At 41.9% G+C, this 22,150-nt stretch overlaps 1 protein-coding gene across 1 annotated transcript; it reads right to left on the bottom strand.

Annotated features, from left to right (window-relative positions):
• Positions 1–446: 446 nt before the first annotated feature.
• On the bottom strand, positions 447–21,902 carry CCDC80 (coiled-coil domain containing 80). Its single transcript, XM_008631772.2, has 8 exons — positions 21,284–21,902; positions 19,015–20,915; positions 14,649–14,805; positions 10,242–10,378; positions 9,465–9,613; positions 6,161–6,264; positions 4,447–4,527; positions 447–1,800 (listed from the first exon to the last, which is right to left on the bottom strand). The coding sequence occupies exons 2-8, from the start codon at positions 20,905–20,907 to the stop codon at positions 1,454–1,456; spliced, it is 2,868 nt and encodes a 955-aa protein (XP_008629994.1). The 5' UTR covers positions 20,908–20,915; positions 21,284–21,902; the 3' UTR covers positions 447–1,453.
• Positions 21,903–22,150: the final 248 nt, after the last annotated feature.

Here is a 22,150-nt window from a genome sequence, read left to right as displayed (position 1 = left end):
AAAATGCAGAGCATGCTGTGGCCAGCTTAGAGCTGTAGTTTCTCCCTGTTCCTGTGCTACTGCTGTGATGGCGATACCCAGTACGAGTGCCCTGTTGTGTGCATCTATGTGTGGTGTGCACCCACATCATGGATTATAAAAAGAAATGTGACTGGTCAGGCACACCTTCGACATCAGAAGTGACTAATGTGCCATTATAAAGGCTGACATGGTATTTTCACTTAAAGGTATTCCATAATCTTTCTGCTGCATCTTCAGTGTTTAGAAATCTAACCCCGGTGGTGTTGAAACCATGGCTATGCATGCAGTTCTTGCCACTGGTTTCAGTAGGGTAGGGTGGTATTACAGCTCCAACGCCCAAAGTTATCAATGAGAAGGGAGAAAAAAAACATTTCTGAAAGTGTGGCAGAAATAGAGATGCTTTAGCAGATAAAATTAATCTCAAATACTTTTTATAAACATTTAATCCAGATCACTTTTATAGGGCAGGGTATGAGAAGAAGAGGTAAAAGAGAATTTGAAATTTAGAGTAATAGTTTAATTAAAAGCATTATTATAGAGAGCTAGTTACAACTCATTGAAAATATATGTGAATGAGATTTCTTTTTCTGATGAAAATAATGCTTTTCAGATTTTTGTATTTCAGACAGTGCTAATCCTGGTTGGTGTTCCCACTTAGCTCTCATTAACTTGGTTTTAACAGTGATGTGGGCAGGACCTAAGAGAACAGGGACCCCAATTGAAAGAATAAATAGCCATGCAGTAAGCTTTGTAGTTAAGAACTTTACATTGTATTGTATTGGAACAAGTTCTGCCATAGCCATAAATCTTATTTTCATTCATAAAGTCAGCTAATTACAATGTTAATGCACTGTAGAAGGGATGCTGTCTTTTTAAACAAGATGTTTCAAAAAGATTTTATTACTGTTGTTGTTATTATTAAAGAGCATGCCCCATGCTTCTTTCTTAAATTTTTCTTCTCTGGGAGAGACCCAAAGTGTTGGTTCTTTGTTTCTTTTCATAAGCATAATGAAATCACACTTTCCAATAAATATACTTTTTTTTTTTCTCCTTAGAAAAAGTACTAAAAAGCACATTGTTGGACAGTTTGTTTCCTGCCCTACTGTAGTGCCCATGGAATGGGGCTATGGGGTTTTTTTTGGTTGGTTTTAATACAAACAGCACCCGCTGATGGCCTTTGTTTATAAAGGTTTAAAAATATAAAGGAGTCTTTATTGTTTAAAGCTTCAATACTACTGGTTTGAATTGCTTCACTGTAAAGGCTTCTGCATTTTTTGACAAGACAAATGACCAAAGTCCCTTGATTGAACAGTAGAAGAACGAGGAGTGGATATTTAGGTGGCCTGGGAAGATTTTCTGCAAGTGGCCACCTATTGCTTGGATAGCTATTGGAAGACAGACATGGGGGCGGTCAGAGGCTAAGTCGCTCTGTTCAGTATGGATATCCATGGTGGTAACTTCCGTGGTGACGGTAGTCATCTTGGTAACCTTCCTGGTAGCCCTGGTGGTAGCTGTGGTAGCCATACCCGCCATACTCATCATCGGGGCACTGCATGCCCAGCGACTGCTGGATTGTCATTTCCTGGCGCCGGAGCTGCATGGAATCAATCAGGTCATACACAATCGCCATAGACCACATTGGAGAGGGATACCAGGATTTGACGTTGCCGTCTTTCCCCACTAGAAGCATGGAGAAATATTCCGGGCTAATTTGGAAATAATTTCGAATGTCTTTCACCAAATTAGCTGGGATGTCTTCTCTGTCTACAGTTGAGCTTCCTAGAAAGTGATCACATAAAATCAGCATTAATCTATTATTTAGGTGATGATGATTATTTGTAGGTAAAAAAGTTAGCAACATGAGATAGGATACAGCCCAAGAGTTGGCAATATAAGATGCTTGTAATTTGCAAGTTCAGATCCATTTCCTGTATCCAAAATGAAATTGCTCTACTGTGAGCTAAGGATGTATTTTTAACAGCTTTTTCAGGTTTAGTAAACTTGTCCTTATTCTCTAGGCTGAAGCTACTGTAGTGTGGTACATCTTTTTGTCACCCAAAATCCGTGAACTTCTTTGGCTTCTTTGCAGCTAGGGTCACAAGTTTATGTATTGCAGAAGGCATATGTGAACAACAGTGAAAGAAATCACGGGAGTTGAAGTGTGATAGAGGAATTTCTGGATATAGAGCCTTACTCTTGAACTGTCATGGTATGTGAGGTATGGGATGTGGTAGACGTCATTTGCTCTTCAAAGTATATTTTCTAGGGTAAATCTGGTGAACTCCAGGCTTTTAAGTGTGAAGTGTGTGTTGGGTAAATGAGTAGAAACTGTAAAGCAACTACGATCAGTGGGCACATATATGCATAGTTGGCTTGGCAACAGGACTCTTACATGGTGGCACCCTGCTTTACAGACTTGAGGCTCTCTGAAAGAGGTCAGCAAGCAGATGGTTAAGGGTAGCCTGGCTGATACAGGCTATATGAATTTTCAGAAAGCTTCAAAAGGTCCTTTGATAGGTTGGTTGAAGCAGGAGCAAGGTGGGAGTGAATGATCACCTGTATTGGAGGGAGGTCATTGGTAAAGTTCCATGGCTGTGCTGGGACTGGTGCAGTTCCATGTATGTGTAAATAACGCACACAAGATATGAGCATGGAGGTTAGTATACTATGAGTGTGAAGGTACTTACAGTAGTAAGAGTGGGAGATGATTGTGAGGCATTGCAGAAGATCCTTTAAGACTGTATGACTGGTTAATAAAATTATAGAAGAAAATCTACTCAGATCAAAGTGATACACTTTGTGAAAATTTTTCTGACTTCACATAAGAAGTGGTGAAGATTGACCATTACCACTTGCCAGTGAGTTCTTAGGGCTATGAAAGAAAATTTCATGAAAGGGTACTTCAGTGCTCACTAATGGCCAAAAGCAAAACCAAATGTTATAACCATGAGGAAAATAATAACAGAACAGTATTATTATTTTACTATGGAAACCTCTTATTTGTGTGCATCTTGAACACTGCATGAAATTCTGTTTCTCTCACCTCAAAAGACTATGGTGGAACTGGGGAGAAAAGTCAGGAAGTCAACAAGGTTGATCACAGGTTTGAAATAAATTCTGTATGATTCTGTATCCAACTAAGTAAAGACTGCAATCTTTCAAATAAATGGTTTGGGGAAGACCTGCAGAATTGTCAGTGTTACTGCAGAGAAGGATAGGGATTAAATGTTTGCCTTTATCCCACACAAGAAATAAGGGGAATCAAACAAAGGTGTAGGAGCCATGCTCAGGACAAATAAAAGGTATCTCTGTAGAAGTTCTCACAGGAGAACACGTTCTAGGAGTCAACATCAATTCAAGGGGAAATTAGACAAAGATCTGTTGATCTTAACAAATAGGAACTATAAACAAAGTAATGAAGCCTCCAGTGAAAAATCAGTGGAGGCTGCAACAGTGTTGATGGAAGAAATCTGACATCAGCTTCCTCTGTTTATTTTTCTCATACACGGACTTAATGTAGAAGTGCTATAGAAGGAAGGACTAGAATGCTTTCATGCACAGAGCAGTTGGAACAGAGATGGGATAAATAAGATTCTTTCTGTCTTTGTTCTTCCACTGATGGAGGCAGTTGTTTGGATTAGGTAGAAGAGGAACCCGCAGCATTTGAAAAGTCCCCACTCTGTCAAGGATATCTACCTGGAGTAGTAGCTTGCTGGGATGCAAGTGGAATAATAAAGAGAGCTTATGAGAAAGACTGAGAAAGATGTTTTACCAGGGCCCAGAGATAGAACAAGGAGTATTAATTTTACACAGAAAGAGGGTATATTTAGATTAGATATAAGGAAGAGGGTTTTTAGGATACAGGTGGTATGACACAGGAGCAGGTTGCCCAGATGGATGCCCTGTCTCTGGAAGTGTTTGAGGATAGGTTAGATAGAGCTTTGATCAACCTGATGAAGTGAAAGGTGTCCCAGCCCATGGCAGGGGATTGGAACTAGATCATCTTTAAGAAGTCCTATTCACTCCAAGCCATTCTATGAATCCATAGAGGAGAATCTGCTGAGTGTGTGTTCTATTAACCCTACAAACTCTTGAGTGTGCAAAAGGCACATGCATCCCTGTCTTTAACAGCAAGGCTGGCAGAGGAGTGTACTGGGGACTGTAAGCTTAGGTGGGAAATCAAAATGTGAGATGACTTTCAGGTATTTGTGCTTTTCTGTCCTGAAGAACCTATATAATGTTTAGCACAGAAACACCAAGAAAGCTTTTTGTTTGCTTTTGTGTCATCTTGTTTTTTAAAAGAAACAAAGCAAAAGAGGAAAACAGTCATACTCATCCCTCTAAAGAAATTACAACAAAGAAGCACTCAGCACTGAATAATGCCCTTCATGTGTAGTACTGAAGAAACTGGAAACAGTCACTTACCATTAATTGGATACAACTCTAAAACACCTCCAATATCTTCTCCAACTCCTAGCAATTTGAGGATAGTTATGTGGCGCAGACCTGTGGAGGAAATGAAAGTTTTGGGTCAGACCAGACCTTTCTGCTTATCCTTGGGCAGATTTCAGTTTAATCAGCCAGGTCTGTGCTTGCTAAATTAAGGCCCAGTCTCAGCTAGCCCTCCAGGAGAAAGAGTTACTGACTTCTGTGGAGTCCCTGCCAGTCACATCACCTGTCCCAAACAAAAGGATAAGCTGAGGTGTTGAGTAAATGTGGTATCAGTTGCATAAAGCTGTTTCAAGGACAGCAGCATGGTGGTATGGTTCTGTACCATAGGGATACAACCATCAGATACGCCAGTAAATTGCAGAGGCCATTCTCCAAATTCAGAATCTTCCTGTACTGTTTTCTTCACTAGTAAAGCTTTTACTTACCATACACACAGCAACAAATTATTTAGAGGCAGTATAATCTATGCCAGTTAAATTCTGAATGACTATGAGGAATAGCTTATGCCAGATACTCGCTTCTTCCATTTGTTCTGCACAGAGGCTTGGACTGTTGCTTTTGCTTTGAAGAAAGACCTTAGGGACAGCAGAAACTGTTCATATAACATGAGTCAGTACAATCTACAAAATCTTTGATGTAACTGCTTTTACAGCTTGGAGGTAAGATGCTTGGAAACAAACCACTTAGTTAAAACACCCATTGACAAATGCTTTGGAAACTCACTGGATTGTGTTCAAGCTGTCCCTACCAAAGGGTGGGGATACTCAACTGTTTTGATTACATTTTATTCTTCAGAAAGCATTTTGCAGTGGTCCATGTCGCAGTTTACTTTGGTACTTTCCAAATGAAGTGGTGCTGATACTCTGAACGAAAGCCAGGTGATTATGAATAAACAATCATACTGTGAAGATCTCCCTTCTGGTGTAACTGAAATGCATTGAAATAGCAGCTTTTGAAAGGGACCTGTTTGATTCTGTTGAAGGAGTCAAGTCTAGACCATGTGTGGTGTGTGCATTGCTAGCAACTTAAGGAGTAAGGCTCTCTGCACTTCATGACAAGAAGACAGAAGAGCACCTCTGGGTCTTGCCCTTAGTTGTCTCCTAGAGGAGCCCCTCTCTCTCTACTATGTTAGTTGGATCTTAAGTACCTAGTTAGGGGTACTTAAGATCTTATCTAGGTACTTATCTTAAGTACCTAGTCTGGGAGGGCCTTTATTGGATTAAAGTGGCTTCCATTAATATTTTTACAGATTTTGGCAATGAAGCAGTAAAAAAAAGAAAAAAACCCTGATGGCCGTGCATCTCCCTGATGCCTGGCCAGTTCTGAGTTGGGTCTTAAAGGATCTGCCCTTACCAAAGCATTTTCCTTGTGTTGTTAATTTGTGCAGTACAAAAAAAACCAAAACCAAACCAAAATAACTATTACTCTCCTGAAGTACAAGCCTGAAGAGAAGCTTTGGAGTGCTAGCATTTTCTGCTACAGTGCAAATGATTCCAGGGAACACTTTGTTTAGCTGTCTTAGGTGTCAGTGTGCTGTACTACGTGCTTAGCACAATCTTCCATTTGGATCTGGAGGAAAGTTTTCAGTTGTCAGACTCCTCAGGTTCAAACTTGAGCAAAGGAATCCATCGCATCACCAGGAAGGATGTGGTTTGGGGGAGCAAGAGTATGATTCCGTTTGACTCACCAAAATTGCAGGCTTGTCCACTGAGAGCAGCAAGCTGCTGGGAATAAGCCCAATCTTCATCACTGGGAGCAGAGATCACCACCAGCCGCCTTCTCCATCGGAATCTGAAAAGAGAGTGTGGCCATGGTCAAGACATGTGACTCAAGTCCTCTCAGCATTTCTGTTCTCTGTAGGCTGAGACACATCATCTCTCACAACTTCTAAGTAACAGCTGGATGGGAAATCTTCCCAGTTCTGTCCATCACTGGGAAAGGATAAAGCTTGTTTTGAGTTTTACAGCTCCAAAACTTTCAAAGAAACACCTGCGGTGCTGCTGCTTCACCAAACAAACACTGCAAAGTTTACAATCTTTGCTCAAAGCCCCCTTCAGTAGTTACAGCAATGCTGAGAAGTGTATATTCAAGAGAGAAAGATTCCTGTGGAATTCCTCACTAGGCATTTAGCTTTTACATCATTCACCACTGCTGGAACTGCACAGTTATTTTGCAGTCCAAGGGCTGTCTGAGAATTAGGGCGTATCTTCATTTCAGACATAACTCATACTTCTGTGTAAATAATCACTGACCTCTTTTTTATTTCCTGCACCACGTTTGCTCAAAATGCCTTTAACCTGGCTTTAAATCTGAGCTTGCTTGTAAGTGTGTGGTTGTGTCAGTCTGTGGCTATATAAGGCATGCATGGGGCAATAAGATAAATCTTGGAATCTTTCTTTAAGAGGGACTGCGCCATCTACCCAAGATTTTGCACAAGGATCTCCTTCCTTTCCTGTCAAGGAAAGGCAGTGCTATAAGGACACTTGAAATCTTTAAAAATTCTAACTGTGGGGTTTTTTTAATACTCTCTCAACAACTTGTTTCTTGAATATAGGTACTTCTCCACTTAACCTAAAAAGTCAGATTTATAGGAATTTGCAAAGCTGCAGAGATATTTTTACAGCAGGAAATGATCTTTTAAATGGATGCAGATGTTACTCTGCTATAATAATAGCCTGCCTTTCTGCTGTACCATGTGAAGATCTCAAAATGAAGGCTAATGCAAAGGGTCAATTCTGCTTCACTTAAGAGAAGCTGAAGGTGTGGTGGGATTTGCTCAAAGTCAGGGAAGAAGTTGTTGGAAGAGCAGGGCATGCTGATGTCTTTGCTTGTTGATTGGTACTGGGGGTTTTTTACAGTTAGAAAAGTAAATCCTTGAAAAGCAAACCTCAATTTTAATCTCTCTCAGGAGGAACAGCAAAGAGACATGAATGTGTGTGTACAGTCAAGTGAACAGGAACGAGAAGCACTAAGGATCACATATGTGATGTGAAGAAAAGGAGGGAAATTTTGTGTCATTCTGAAAATGGGGAACAAAATAATCTTTGTGCTATTTTGTACAGAAAAGCACCTGGTTACCTATGAACAGTGACTGAGAATGTAGCCATTGGATCATATTTTGCCTAGGGAAAAACTGTGAGTCACTTTAAGGTACTTTTCTACTGCTTTCTCGTTTTTTTTTTAATATCTCCTTTGGAGTTACACAGAGCTGAAAAGCGTTGAAAGCCACTCAAGCTGTTTATTCCCCTGCCTGAGGAGCACTTGGTGTGCTTATCTGGGACTACATCTTAGAAATTAATTCAGTTGGTCCTTCACAGCTGTTAGTTCACCATCAATAAAGTACAGATTTCTGCTTTATTTCTGACATCAGAAGCCATGGACCAATACTCCTGACAAATCTGCCAGATCCTTTCCTGTGTGGATCCTTTTTTCTTCTTCTACCTGTTTTGCATCCTGTTCTGATGTGTGAGCCCAAAGAGCAGCACAGCCAGTGTCTAGGTCTTAGGGGGAACTCAGCCCCAAACTCAAGGTTCTCCTCCTTCTACATGTGGCTTTTAAGCATTATTCAAGCTGGCTCTGGCTCTCGTGGTCTCCTTTCACACCAGGCAGGCTTGTTAAGAACAATATTTGCACTATTGTAACTGACCTCTGCAAGGAGCAATACCAGGGAGATGATGCCAGGGCCCTTGTTCAACTGGAAACACGATCTTGGACAAAGCTGGAATTAATTTTACTGGGAATCTGACCAGTTAATGTGGCTAGAGAAGTCCACCCAATATTTAAAGCCTGATGTTTCTTTCACAGACAACAAATGCATTCTGTGCAGTGGCAGTGCGGTTTATAGATGCAACATTCTGCATTTTTTGTGCCCAGTTTTCTAATGTGTGTTTATTACTAGGGCTGTTTCCAAGCAGAGAAGGATTTGGGGCCTGTCCCTTTCCAGCATACAAGCTCTTTCTTGTGCTGATCAGCTGTTTCCAAACTGTGGTTCTTCTTGGTGGTCTCAAGGATGACTCACTGGGACCTAAACAGGAGGTGGTGAGGTGGGTGGGGTGGATCTTGTTAAAGGTTCTTTTTCTGTTGAAGTGGCCATTGAATTTTAAAATGTTTATGAACCAACAACCTATTAATTTACTTGTTGCTCCTTTCCTCCTTGTCATAATCCATCATGCTGCCTCAGTTACTTTTAAAGCTGTCTGGCATCAACAGTGTATTCCCATGGATTCTGATAGTAGGTGAGGAGGATGCAGTTGTAACAGGAAAGGTCTAGAATGATGGGGTAGCACTAATTTCATGTCAATTACCCAGTGATAATTGAGAGAGGGCTATAGCTGCACAGCTCTTCTGTGGGTCTGAATGCCCACAGTCCAGGCACATTTTTTGCCTGGAATTCAGGTTTCAAGATAGAGTAATAACACAGCATATAGAGATTGCATAAACAAAATTGTGTTTCTGCAGAAGGTCTCCAACATTTTGCAAAAGACATCTGCAAGACGTTTAATCATATGCATGACTAATACTGGCAAAAACCAGCTGTTATCTCAAGCAGGATAAGAAGGAAGTCAGAATTAATTACTGATTTGAACTACATGGAAGGGATTAGAATGGGATTAATGAGATTGGGATGGTTGATGATCAAAACACATAAACACTGTGCTTCATACATTCAAAACATTGAGCTCACATCCGTGAATTAATCCTTATTTGCTCTTGTAATGCAAATCAGTTTTATTATCTCCATGTCATGATGGGGAAACTGAGGCACTGAAAATCAGTGTCCAAGGAAGGTGCAGTTAGTCAGGAAACGTGCTTCCTGACTTCCAGTATTCTATACAAGACTGCATTCAGCTCTGGCTGCATCTCTGTATTTACTTAACACTGTAAATACTGAGAAATCTATATTTAAAAATCCCAGAAATAGTTACATGGGTATTTTTACAGTACAACAATAATTCGTAGAGCTAGCAGCAGATAAGAACAGAAGGTGATACCTGGATAAGAAGCTCTCAAGGGATTGTTTCTTATCTTCTTTGCAGACAATGCCCTCTTTTTTCTGTCTTTCCATGTCTTTAATTCGTGATTGGAAGGTGTCAATCAAATCAAACACAGACTTCATTGCTATGGGTACTTCATAGTATTGCTGTTATGAAAAAAACCAAGACAGGTGGATATAAGGATGCTCATATTAGCAGCCCTTCTGCATGTATCACAGCACCATAGGATATTTAGAGATCCAAGTATTCGAATTTGCACACAGGCAACAAGGCCTAAAACAGATCAGAAACTATGGAAAATATAACTGGTTTTGCAGTCAGACTGCCCTTTGGAAGTGGCGTATTTTCAGTCTTTGCCCAATGTGATAAGGCCAGGACGTTGCAGTTATTATATTCTTTTGTAAGGCCATTCCTAGAGGATTGTCCTTATGCAGTGTGGTGTCATCTCGCTGAGCAGCCAAGCTGTGTGTTTTAGAATGCCAGACGCTACATTAAAACCCTGTCAGCTGTGGGGAGGTGCTGTTCCTCACCATTCCAGCAGAAACACACAATTCCTGAGATCCCCTAAGTGCAGAAAATGAAGATAGCTACCTAAGTTCTGAAAATTTTGCTTACTGTTCTTTTGCTTGTCCTCCAGCAATGACCAGCTCCTGCATCAGTCTCTGATGTGCCTCACATGAAAGCCTGTAATTTCCTAAATTTTTCAATTTTTTTCATATTTTTCCAATGTGTTTTCTTTAAAGAGAGCTGAGTTCAAAGAGCTGAAACCCTTACCTTGACCTTCATGTCAGTGTCTGTCAGGACCATGAAGAAATCATTGTAGGTCATCCCATACTCTTTCCTCAACTCACTGATGAGCTGCTGGTCCACGAGATCTTCATCTTCTATCACTTTCATGGGCTTTTCATTATCTTAATGTGAGGCAAAGGAGAAATAAAAATAGTCATGGAATCACACAGCACTCTGCCTTTAATTTCACCTCAAAAGAAAGGGGAGAATTCATTTCTCAGAAGCTCTTTTCCTGCTGCAATATTCAATGTATCACAGACCATGGATGTGGCACTACGACTTTTAACTGTCCAGTTTTCCATCCCAGTATTCTTTGAAAATCAGTCTATCCTAGGCCTCATGCACTTCAGTATTTATCATGTGTACATTTTTTTGAAAAATCTTGCTTTTTCCTGGAAAGATCTTTTAGATTTTTTCAATATGCTCATACATGTATATGCATGTCCTAATCATTTCACCCACTGAAATGCAGCCACTTCTGTAATTGAAAACAGAAGTTTTAACAATGTGCACCATGTGCAAATGAAACAGCCTAGGTGATTTGGGTCACTAAAATATATCTAGAACAGCTTGAGGTTGGCCAGCAAACTAGAGTTAACCTTACCAGTCTTAAAAATTTACATGGGAGATTCAGTGACTACAAGAAACCAGAAACTGTTCAACATGTCTTGAATGCTGCAGTGCTGGCAGCATACCTTTCTAGATACCCCACTTTGGTACTCCCTCCTCCTCCTGCTGGCTGATTCTAGCAGCCTGACAGGCGAAAACTTAATTTTGAGTACCCCTTGTGCCTACTCAGTGGTCCACTCTAAGAAAACATTCAGAAACAATGAGAAAAGGACTTCTGAACACAGAGATTTGAGGACAAGCCTGTGGAGGTACTGAGGTTCCTTACTTCCCATAGAACCAGGGTATATTGCAGTCAAGTCCTGAAAGTCTCCATGTCATCAGCACAGCCTCAGCTGTAGCACCCAGCACAGCCCTATACAACTGCAACAGTGCTGAAACAAGCCTCCATATGCAATTGTGGCCTGGAAAGCTAAAGACAGGCTAAATCACACACCAAGTGAAATGTCACCTGGGCACCAAGAGCTCCCTGCAAACACTGCTTGCCTGTGCCCTGTGACACCACTATGAATGTTATATTCATATCCTCACTTAGAAATCCCAGCCATGGCTTAAGTGACCTGCCTGAAGTCAGAGACACAGCAGGTCGTCAAGAGGTGGAATCCAGAGGTACAACTCTCCAGTCCCAGAGGTACAACTTTCCAGTTCCTTGCTCCATAATTATTTGCCATCAAATAGAGATGAGATTGACTGGTTCAATTGGGGCACACAGCAACAGGAAAGATTGGAGCCATACAACAAATAATTTAAATAATTTTCTAAATATACATAGCTTTTAAGGGTCATACTGATCTGATTCAAATTTTGCAGTACGTCCATCCTGTGTATAGACTGAATGAAACTTCTGAATTAAAATTTTGGGAAAATGTTTGAATTAGAATCTGATGTTTAGGTTTCACACCTTGAACCCACTGTTTAAAAAAAAAAGCCAAGCCAGCAAATAATAAAATTTGGTTACACTTATCAGGCTATATATCTAACTTGCATGATTTTTCATGGTTTTATATACCTCAGTTGAAAGTTTGGTAAAGAATTAACAAGCAGTGTTATCAGCTTTTGATTGGATGGGTTGCTGGATATGCTAATTGGTTATTCACTTCATAAAATATATGTAAATCCTGCATCAGATGCTTCACAAGTGAGATTTATGTGTTACTAATGGCAAGTATGACCATTAAGACATAGACCAAAAGTTTATGTTTAAAAGCAAAGACTGTCTCATCGGCCTAGGTGGAGATAGAAAAGTTGTTATTGTGAAATGTGATGGAAAACAGCTACGGTACAGGAGTACCTTAGACCAACTGACCTATGGCACCCTTCTGCTTTAAACTCTAGATATCAATATGAAGTTAGAGTTTCCTTGTTAAGAGATCACAGAATCACAGAATCACAGAATGAACTAGGTTGGAAAAGACCTTTAAGATCATCTAGTCCAACCTATGACCTAACACCACCTCGTCAACTAAACCATGGCACTGAGTGCCATGTCCAGTCTTTTTTTAAACACATCCAGGGACGGTGACTCCACCATCTCCCTGGGCAGACAATTCCAGCGTGCAATTACTCTTTCAGTGAAGAATTTTTTTCTAATATCTAACCTAAACTTCCCTTGATGCAGCTTAACACTGTGTCCTCTCATTCTGTCAGTGGTTGCCTGGGCAAAGAGACTGACCCCCACCTGACTACAACCACTTTTCATGTAGTTGTCGAGAGTGATAAGATTTTCTTTCAAAATCTACGATGAAAGGAAGAAAATTAAATTGCAGAGTAATACAGAAAATTCTGTATCAAGGAAAAAAGTAATGCCACAAAGGCTGTCCTGCCTTTCAAACTTGGAAACTATTTCTGTGGAGAAAAAAGAAGTTAATCTAATTTAGTCTTTCCAAGTCACTACTTGTCCCTGACCTCCACCTCATAAAGGAGTCTGGGATCCACACAAAGAACCACTGGAGCTGAGACTCTGCTGCTACCTGCAAAGTCCTTGCTCACTTTGCTTTTTCTCTGAAACAGTGGGGAAATGTTTCTCCATACATCTTTGGCAGCTAGACAGGCTGGGAAGGTGAGTTATCTTTAGAAATAATTCCAATGAGGTTACAAAGAAGGCCAGCAGGTTGTTTTAGCAGTCCAGTGGCCTAATAGATTAGGTATTAGCTTTGATTATAGGATGGGTAGCCAGGGGCTGATGTTTAGTTGATTAAAGCCCTGTTCCCATGAGCTGGGGAAAAGAGGCCACATTGCTTGGGCTTAAGAAAAGGCCTCTGCAGTGACACTCAGCTTTTGTGTCATTCCAGTGGGAAACTAGGAAATACTCTGTGGTTTCACTGTGAGCTAATCTTGACCAGTGTCACTGAGCTCTTTCATTCACTACTTCTAAATGCATTTGAAATCTCAAGTCAGAAGTCTTTTCTGTGGACTTTTCTGTTGTTATCATTTGTATTTCAGTCCCAAGATGCAGCACTCCAAGTAGACCTCATCATGCTGGGTGCTCAAGCTTCTCACTACAGCAACATACTGTGTACAAAATATTTCTTAGGAGCTTTTGCTACCTCTGATTCTCACAAAGAATGAGCCTTGAAGAGGTCATACAAGCAAGAAGGGTAGAGGAGAAGGGGAGATAGAACAGAAAGATGTTTGTATTATTTATTTGTATTGTATATATTTCTATAAAGGTCAGGATTTGTTTTTTTGGACAAAACTGTAAGGTGAACTTCATGTAAGGTTTAATCAATACCCTTCCAAGTCTCCTGTTTTTCTTCAACAATTTAATTCCTCCTGTGAGAACTCAGCTGTTACATACACTTGTGTGGTTTGGGGAAAGTTTGGATGTAGGTTAAGTTTGAAACAGGCTGAAAGAGTATGGTCTGTGTCAGAGTGAATATCTGAATATTAGCCAGACTAGAGCTAAATATAATCCTAAACAGTCCACTGACAGGCAGATGGGTCTAGGTACACAAAAAATGAACTTGAGTAACCTTGGCCTGATGTGGAAAATCCTGCACTGCTCCAGATCTGTCAGGGAGGTGCACAAATGGACAGTCTGGCAGGATTTGTTACTCACTGTCATTCAGGGACACAAGGCTAGGTCTCCTGCTAGATCCCATCCCTCTGAGAGTAACAGAGGCACGGCTGGAAGCCAGACATACATGTGTGATCTTCTGGCCATTTATATGCCAGACCTGAAACACCCTGCAGCTGGTTTGGTCCAGAGCTTTCTCATCCATCACATATCTTTTCCCAAGGTTTGGTAAAACCAGATGAACTTTGAGGGGAAGGATGTGGTGGACTTAAAAGCAAAACTAGAAGCTTTTATTCTATTTGCAGTATAGAACTGAAGAATATTTGTATTTCTTTGACTTCATCCATCAAAGCATTCACAGTGGTGTTAATCTTTAGCTGCAGACAGGAACGAGATGGTTCACATGATTCAAGAGATACCTAAGCTTAAGTGCTTTGCTGGACTGCAATGTGAAGTCTTTGTCCAACCACTATTGCTACAAAAGGACAGGTTTTCACTGACTTTGGTGGGTGCTTCCCCAGGAACATTGACAGCAGTTGTTTAAAAGCTGCCTAAGAGAGATGAATGCTCAGTGTCACCTGTTTACATGGAAACTCTGTATGTAAAGAAGGTGGCATCAAATATGTCTAAATGAGCTATTTTGCAGGTCCTGCATAGTCTTAGATTTTGACCCAAGCTGGGGCAATTTCTCCCTTTGCTGTCTGTATTGTGCCCATGAGATGGAAAGAAAATATTAAAAGAAAAAGAACCTAGCTGGAAGTGGTCAATTTTCATGCTGCTGTTGTTCATGGTGCCAAAAATCGTGATGACTGAGATCTTCCTCGTTGCCATCTTGCAGAAGCTCTCCAGGTACTCGTCTCGCTGCTGTACGTACATGGTGTTGTCCGCCTTGGGCGTTGTGATCAGCTGGTTGTTGGCAGAGACAAAAGAGCTTGTTTAGTATAAGGAATGAAGGCAGATGATTATTTTACCGAAGGAGAACTAGTCACTGTCTGCAAACTGGGCTCTCTTTCCCATAAAGCTGTTACTTATTTGTGTTTGGAGTGTACCTTCATGTCCAGGCCTGACCCGAAGATGTTCAGCCAGCCACAGGAAAACATTTGGAAGCATGTAGAGCTGGTTCCACCAGGTCCTCTGCTGCTTCTACCACAATGCTGGTAGAAGAAATACCACTAGATTTTACAGAAAGCCATGTAATCTCCTTTTATCCCTCACCCTGCCAGTCCCACCAGGTCTCCCTCACAGCCTTCAGTGGTGCTTTGAATCTAAGATTTTCCCCTACTCACTCACAGTTGGAGCCCTGGGAACACGGCAGCTGCTCTGCCCTCATCCCATGGTCCAGGTGGGGCTCCCATGCCTGTTTTGACTGCCAAGGAGTGAGTACAACTAGGGCTACATGAATATTTATGTAAATGATGGCCATCTAAGAAAACCTTGAAGACTTGCTAAGTCCACTGTGACCTCATGTGAAAATTACTGATTTTGCTTTTCTTTGTTCTAAGCCACTTTGATGTCTTATGGGACTTATATTTGCTCAAAGGTACAGCTGTGGGTGAAAAGGAAGAGGAACAATTACAACAATAAAAGTATAAAAAGCTCTACATTTTACAGTACTTATTTCAAAGCCTTCTAAGGATTGCAAAGATTTCATTTTTAAGAAGTTTAGAGCACATGACTTAGATCCTTCATCAGTGACTGAGATGAAAATATTCCAGGACAGGGGTGTGTGTAACAACATTCAGTGGTGCTATGCAGCAGTTTCCAGCAAAAGATGCCTAGGAATGCTGCAGCTCTAGCAATGTAATCATTCTAACTCACAGCAGTGAGCTGCAATCAAGCACCTGCCACTGATCCCCCAAATACAAAGGGGGCTGGAATCTGGATTCAAGTTTTATGATTTAAGATCACAAATAATCACCAAAATCCTTCAACTACAAATTTGTAATTTAATTTAATTTAATCTGTAGCAGGGGTAATAATTTTCTAGCTGCCTTCTGAAGTTTATGGGGCCTGAAGGCTAATTTTTATGGTACACTCTTTATAAATCCAGTTCATCAATGTAAAAACATTTCTGGGCTTATAAAATCTGCCTCTCATTTATGCAAAGGCCCCTGGCATGACTACAGCATTGGAACATGAAGGTGAATGACAGTGACAGACACAAAGAGGATTTGATTTCTGTGCTACAGCATGTAACACACTGCCTTTAAATTGCATATAAAAATGCTTCAAATGAAAAAAAAAGGATCATGAGAAGGGTTTGTGTTGGGGAAGTTTGAGGACTGAGATGAAAAACAGACCATTGGTTTGTATTGTCTCCTCCTAGTTTGGGGGGTCATAAGCTGGAATGCAGAGTCAAGCCTGAGTCTGATCCACTTCATCAAACTTTGTAGAACAAAGCAAACTTCCAATCAAAGCTTTGTGCCAGGACTGTTTTAACCCAGGCTGTCTCTATCAGTGTTTGCATCACAGAATCACAGGATGGTTTGGGTCAGAAGGGACCTTCAAGATCAACTTGTTCCAACCCTCTTGCCAAGGGCAGGGATACCTCCCACTAGACCAGGTTGTTTAAAGTCCCGTCCAGCCTGGACTTGGACACTTACAGGGGTAGAGCATCCACAACTCTCCACAACTATCACTCTCCTCCTTTTTTTATAAGCTCTCGTTAGGTACTGGAAGACTCCTGTGAGGTCTCCCTGGAGCCTTTTTTTCTCCAGGGTGAACAACCCCAACTCTTTCATCCTGTCTCCATAGGAGAGGTGCTCCAGCCCTCTGATCATCGTCCCGTTTCTCGTTTGCATGCATGCATGTGGGGGTGTGTGTGTGTGTGCATAGGCATATATGTGCATGTGGGTATATATGGAGTGTTACATGTAAACTGTCAGTCGGCATTTCACCACAGAGAAATAAACAAAAAACCCAAACTCACTAGGCCAAAGTTTCTCAACATTAGTAAGACTGCAGTAAAAGCCCCACTGTAGAGAGGTGAGGCTGTGGGACTCAAAACCCATACATTTTTTTCAGTTTCTGCACCTGAGACCTATATTTGTCATTAATTGAACTTAACCCAGAATAGCCTTTAAAATTCCAGATATTTGAAATTCACACTGAGATCTGAAATTGTTGATGATATAGAACTTAAAAATGCACGTCCCTCTCAAAAGATCTTTGGAAAAGGACTGAAACAATGTCCTTGGGAGCCAGTCTGAAAGACAAGAGTACAGCAAAGCAATGGGGAACAAGTTGGGTAGAGCCACTTCTGCAGCAATGTGGGCTAATTCTCTAGAGAGGTAGTTTGAAGACTCATGAATGACAGAGTTAATTGTAAGGACTGTTCTCCTAAGGGAACTGAACAGTTTGATAGGAAGGGATGCAAATAGGCACGTGTGTGCATTCAAAGAAGCTTGAGAAGTTCTTTGTTTTCCACATGTGCTGTGCATGGCAAAGAGAAAGTAGAGTTCAGCCACTGCTTTTACTAATAACCAAACCAAACCTATTCTTCAGGGAACTTCAGAGTAAGCAGGTTGAGGATGTTATTAGATTCTGGAAAAGTGAAGTGCAGCATGGCATAATCATTTGTCTTTAGTCTGTTCTGGCCTGATAACCTGAGACTGTGCAACTCTTTTCTCAGAGATCCAGCTGTGAGGTGGCCTAGTATCAGAAGGTTCAAATTTCAGGCAATCCTTTAAGTTGCCAGGACTGTGGTGGTGTTAGCAGCCTGACATCTGTGAGCTTTACTTTTGGCCCTTTTATTTTCAAATTTGTTTATACTTGTCCTGGTGTTACATATGTTCTTGGAAACCACAACATTGAGACCAAATTTCAGGGATCCCAACTTCTGCATAGTTTCTTTCTCTGAGCTTTTGTTTTGGCTAAATATTAGTTAACAAGTAACTAATAGGCATTATTTGCAAAATTCATTCAAGTTCAAATTTTTTAAATATATGCCTTTTTTCCACTTCCAGTGCTAGCTCTGCAGAGTCCCTACAGCTTGAAGAACGGGGAGGGGGAGAAGAAAGTTGCCTTGTTTTCAGGCCCATGAATCATCAGCAGAATGATTCATTAAATTCCAATGGTTGAAATCTTAACTTGGCATCTTAGCTTGGCACCTTAGCTATTTGTATTGGAATATGGAGCACAAAAGTCAAAGGTGTTTGTGGCAATGACTATTGGACAATAACTGTGAAACAGGCCAGCTTGCAGTAGGATAATTTCATGAAACCAGCTCCCACAATAATATTTTTAAAGAACTATTTTCCAAAGTGTACCTTTCAGGATATGTGTCATCTGCCAGAAAAAACATTTATACTACAACTAAAACTGTTTCCTGTCCCAGGTGAAGTGGTTTTTATGATAAGTATTTGGAAAAACATACAACGCTGTTAAACCTGGGGACAAGTAACTCCAGACCATGCTGAAGTTCTCATGCTTGAGAACTTCCTGGCGTGTTACAGTTTAATAAAAACAGCAGGAGAAGAAACAAACCAAAATAAAGTTTGCACGGGATCTCTGAAGATGTCTAAGGGATCTGAATGCCAAATTCCCATCAGATCTTAATCTTGAATTCCCCATCCCTCAGGGCATCTGATCACAAGCCTTTGTGCATATCCTCAGTCAGCCTTGCATTAGTATTGCCAAGCCACCTGGCTTGCTTCCAGCTTTAGGACACCAGCACCAATATGAAGCAGGTGTGCCAGCTGGCGGGACATGGAGAGCACTGAAATGTGGCAACTTTGGCAAGTACCCCAAGGTGATGAATGGATGTAATCCACACTGGAACCTCATTTTATTGATCATAATGATACAGATCCTGACACCTACATATCCACTGGGAACAAGATAATCTGCTATATGGTGGCTCATGGAAGTAGCTGGGAAGAGGTTTTAGCCTAATCTCTGGATGACTGATTTTTATAGTGCTTGTAAGATTTCCGATATGAATCTGTGAAAGCTGTTGAAAACGATCATTTGGGCCTACAGCCTTTACCTCTTGAGACAAAAGCATCAAAAAAGAGTAATACAAAACCACTGTAAACCTAAAATTCCACATATTCCTACTAGGAGAGAGATGTGACTTCATTTAGGTAATAAGATTCAGATGAATGAGTTACTTACAATGAGCCGCCTCTTGCCTTCAAAATATTCCAGGAGGCTGGTTGCTGATTTCCTGGGAGGCTGTAGGAAAGTCTTCTTGTTGGGCTTGGGAAAATCCTCATTCTCAGTCCTGCTTCCCTTCTTCTTCTTGCTGCGGTCTTTGTCCTGCTTGCTCTTTTTCTCAGCTTTGACCTTCTTGGACTGCTTCTCACTCTTCTGCTGCTTGTCAGGTCTGTCCTTCTTCTTCTTCTTCTCAAGTTTATCCATTCGCTCATGCTTCTTTGATTCTTTTCCTTTCTTTGGGGGAATATTTCCAGCTGCAAACTGTTCCTCTAAATGGGAACTAGCAGGCTTGCTTGGGTCATATTTATCTTCATACTCATTACTGAGTATCTTTTCTTGGGTCTTCTTTTTTGGTGGTTTAATCTTAGTTGGTTTGTGTTGCCCAGGTGTGACATTCAGGTCCCTGTGGTTATAGTCCTTTCTGTCAGTTCTATTATCTTTAAATCTACCCACATTTGCCTTTGTATAGTGCACTGAGGGTGCAGTTGGGACTTCTGTGAAAGTGTCATAGTGGGCAGCCTTGTTTGGTTTCCGTGTGGCTGCCGGTTGTTTCTCTGGGTGGCTGCGCTGCCGGTCCCTGCGGTTTTTTTTCCATGCAGCAGAGTAGAAGTCCTCAGAGGCTGTGACTCGTGGTGTGGTGACGTCAGGGGCTACTGGCAGCCTGTGGTACTCTGTGGTGGAATGTGACTTCATGGTCCAGGTCCTCTGTGTGCTGGGGAGGGGTGTAGTTGTTGTTGTAGACTGGCTGGCTGTTGTCATTGCACGGGTGGTGGCATGAGTAGTTGTGGTGGTGGGAGGGAGGGTAGTGGTCCTCACTGTAGGCTGAGGAGTGCCCACTGTGGTTGTCATTGGTTTCCTCACAGTTTTGGTCCTTGTTGGCTGATAATTGCTCTTCCTTGGATCCTCCTTCCTTGCTGACACCTGGACATGTTCACTGCCAGGGGTAGGCTGCATGGTGCCCCCATTATTGCCTTCCTCAACCACTTGCCCCTCCACCCCAGCTGCTTTGCAAGTCTGGATGAAGCCCTTCTGCCTCATCTTCTCAATTTTTCTGATGGGGTTCTGATCAATGACTTCGTACATGGCCTCTAGCCTGACTGGATAAGGATACCTTTCCTCCACTTGAAGAGTTTTCTTCAACAGAACCATGCCAAATTTCCCTTTCTCCAGTTTCAGAAAGCTCATGAGCTTAGGTATGAGGGCAGGATCTAGTGGCTGTTCCAGGATTTTTCCTTCATTGGTTATCCTTCTAACTTTTCCGCCTTCTTCCCCTTCTTCATGGAACAACACAATCTGCTGGATGTGCCTCTCAGCCAATTCACAGTAAACGTCATTTTTCAGCAGGCTCATCATGAGCCGATAGTAGCCCTCAGAGGCATGGGGGGCAGAAATGACCCACACCCGATTTTTCCCTGCAAAGCTGGCCAGGACATTGGGAGAACTTGACCCTGAAGGGAAACGCACCACTCGTGACTGTGAGGCAGAGGATATCCCTTCGTCCTTAATCATCTCGGACTTGGAGTATTTGGCTGCAGCTGTGAGTCTCTGTACCAATCTCATTCTGGTCCCCATGCCCCTGGCCTGGGAGCGTGTTTCCCCTTGCAGGAGATTGGCAGGTGGCTTTGGAGGTGCTGAAGAATCCCTCTTGGTGACAGGGTGTTGAGGATTTGGGCTTGAATTCCTCAGGGATGCTCCAGACCTTCTTAGGAGGCTGCTTGAAGCCCTGTAAGCCAGGGGCACTTTCCTAGCTCCATGCCTCCCTCTTTCCACTAGCCTCTCTGTCTTCTCAGAGCCACACACTAACCATGCTGCCCACAGCAGGGCTAAGCTGAGAGCTGGCCTCCAGTTCATTGTGCAATCTGTGTTGGGAGGGGAGGAGAAAAATTAGATGTTAACACTATGATGATATCTTGCACAAGGGATAAAAAATGCAAAGCACAGGCTGGCTATTTTGTGTGATTTGTAAGTGCTTGATTACACCTCAGTCCTGCCCTAGTAGCTTTGTACATTTTACAGTTATTTTTGGAAAAGCACAAAATTGATCACTTTATGAAAAAATGAGATCATCCTTCTGTAACACGATATTGTCTGTCTAAAACAACACCGTGATCTGCATCTTTCTCTCTCTCTTTTTCTCTCACACTCCCACTATATATACATGCAAAGACACACAGAGAAAGGGTCCCATACGTAGAGCAGAAAGACAAGAATTTGACTTGAAACTTACACTCTCAGGGAAGTTCCCCTGCCAGAGATGAGTTTTCACGTCTTTTTCCTTTAAGAGGAGACCAATGCCATACAGCTTTACTGTTGTTCAGTGATTTATCTTTACGCAGCCCAACAGGTCCCAGAGCCTGTTGTGTGTCTTGTAACTTTCTTCTTCACCTTCTTGACAGGCGGGATGAGGTTAGCGGAAATTTCCTTTGTGATCTCTGCTTCTCCATTTACCTGCAGGTCTGGATTTTTGCTGTACCGGTTACCCACACAGGCAGGGATTTCATTTAAGAAAAGGGAACTCCTGGCTGCTCCAAGTCTCTCTCTTTTAAACTTCCCAAACCTCCTTCCCACTCCTTACTTCCTCAGTCCCGTTTAGCTCCTTTGTTTCCAGAGAGGAAAGCACCAGCACTAATATATTTTCCAGGCTGAAGAAAAACACAGGAATGTGATACTGAAAAAAAGAAAGGACGTTTCCTTTCCCCTTTCTCCACACTTCGACAAAAGCAAATTGTAAAACACCCGTCTTTTTTTCTTCTTGGCTGGCCGCGGTCCCAGAAATGTCAGGGCAACCCCAGCCCTGCTCCGAACCAGCCTCAGACAACGGTGGCCACTGGAAATGGGGGAAACTTCACTGAGGATTTAACAGCTCAGCAGAACCCGCCTCCTCCCCACTCCGACACAGCGAGGGAGGAGGAGGAAGGCTCTGGGGGTTGAAACACTGCACAGCATCACAGAGCACTTCAGAGAGGGTGACTCCAGCCTTAACTCTTTCCTTCACGCGTCCCAGCTCCCTGGTGTTCTCTGACCTCAGCTTTTTCTTTCCTCCTGCCAAATGGACATTATCTGGATAAAAACTAGCCCTGTGAGAAGTGTGTTT

The sequence above is a fragment of the Corvus brachyrhynchos genome, unplaced genomic scaffold (assembly GCF_000691975.1).
Source record: "Corvus brachyrhynchos isolate BGI_N302 unplaced genomic scaffold, ASM69197v1 scaffold3, whole genome shotgun sequence".
NCBI classification, from domain to species: Eukaryota; Metazoa; Chordata; class Aves; order Passeriformes; family Corvidae; genus Corvus; species Corvus brachyrhynchos.
The sequence above is the reverse complement of the archived record's forward strand: the minus strand, read 5'-3'. Positions and strand labels throughout refer to the sequence as shown.

Coding starts and splice junctions, on each gene's coding strand:
- CCDC80 (XM_008631772.2), bottom strand. CDS start 20,907: ATGAACTGGAGGCCAGCTCTCAGCTTAGCCCTGCTGTGGGCAGCATGG. Junction 14,806..19,014: donor AAGGCAAGAGGCGGCTCATT/GTAAGTAACTCA, acceptor GCCAACAACCAG/CTGATCACAACGCCCAAGGC. Junction 1,801..4,446: donor AGAGTTGTATCCAATTAATG/GTAAGTGACTGT, acceptor ATCACTTTCTAG/GAAGCTCAACTGTAGACAGA.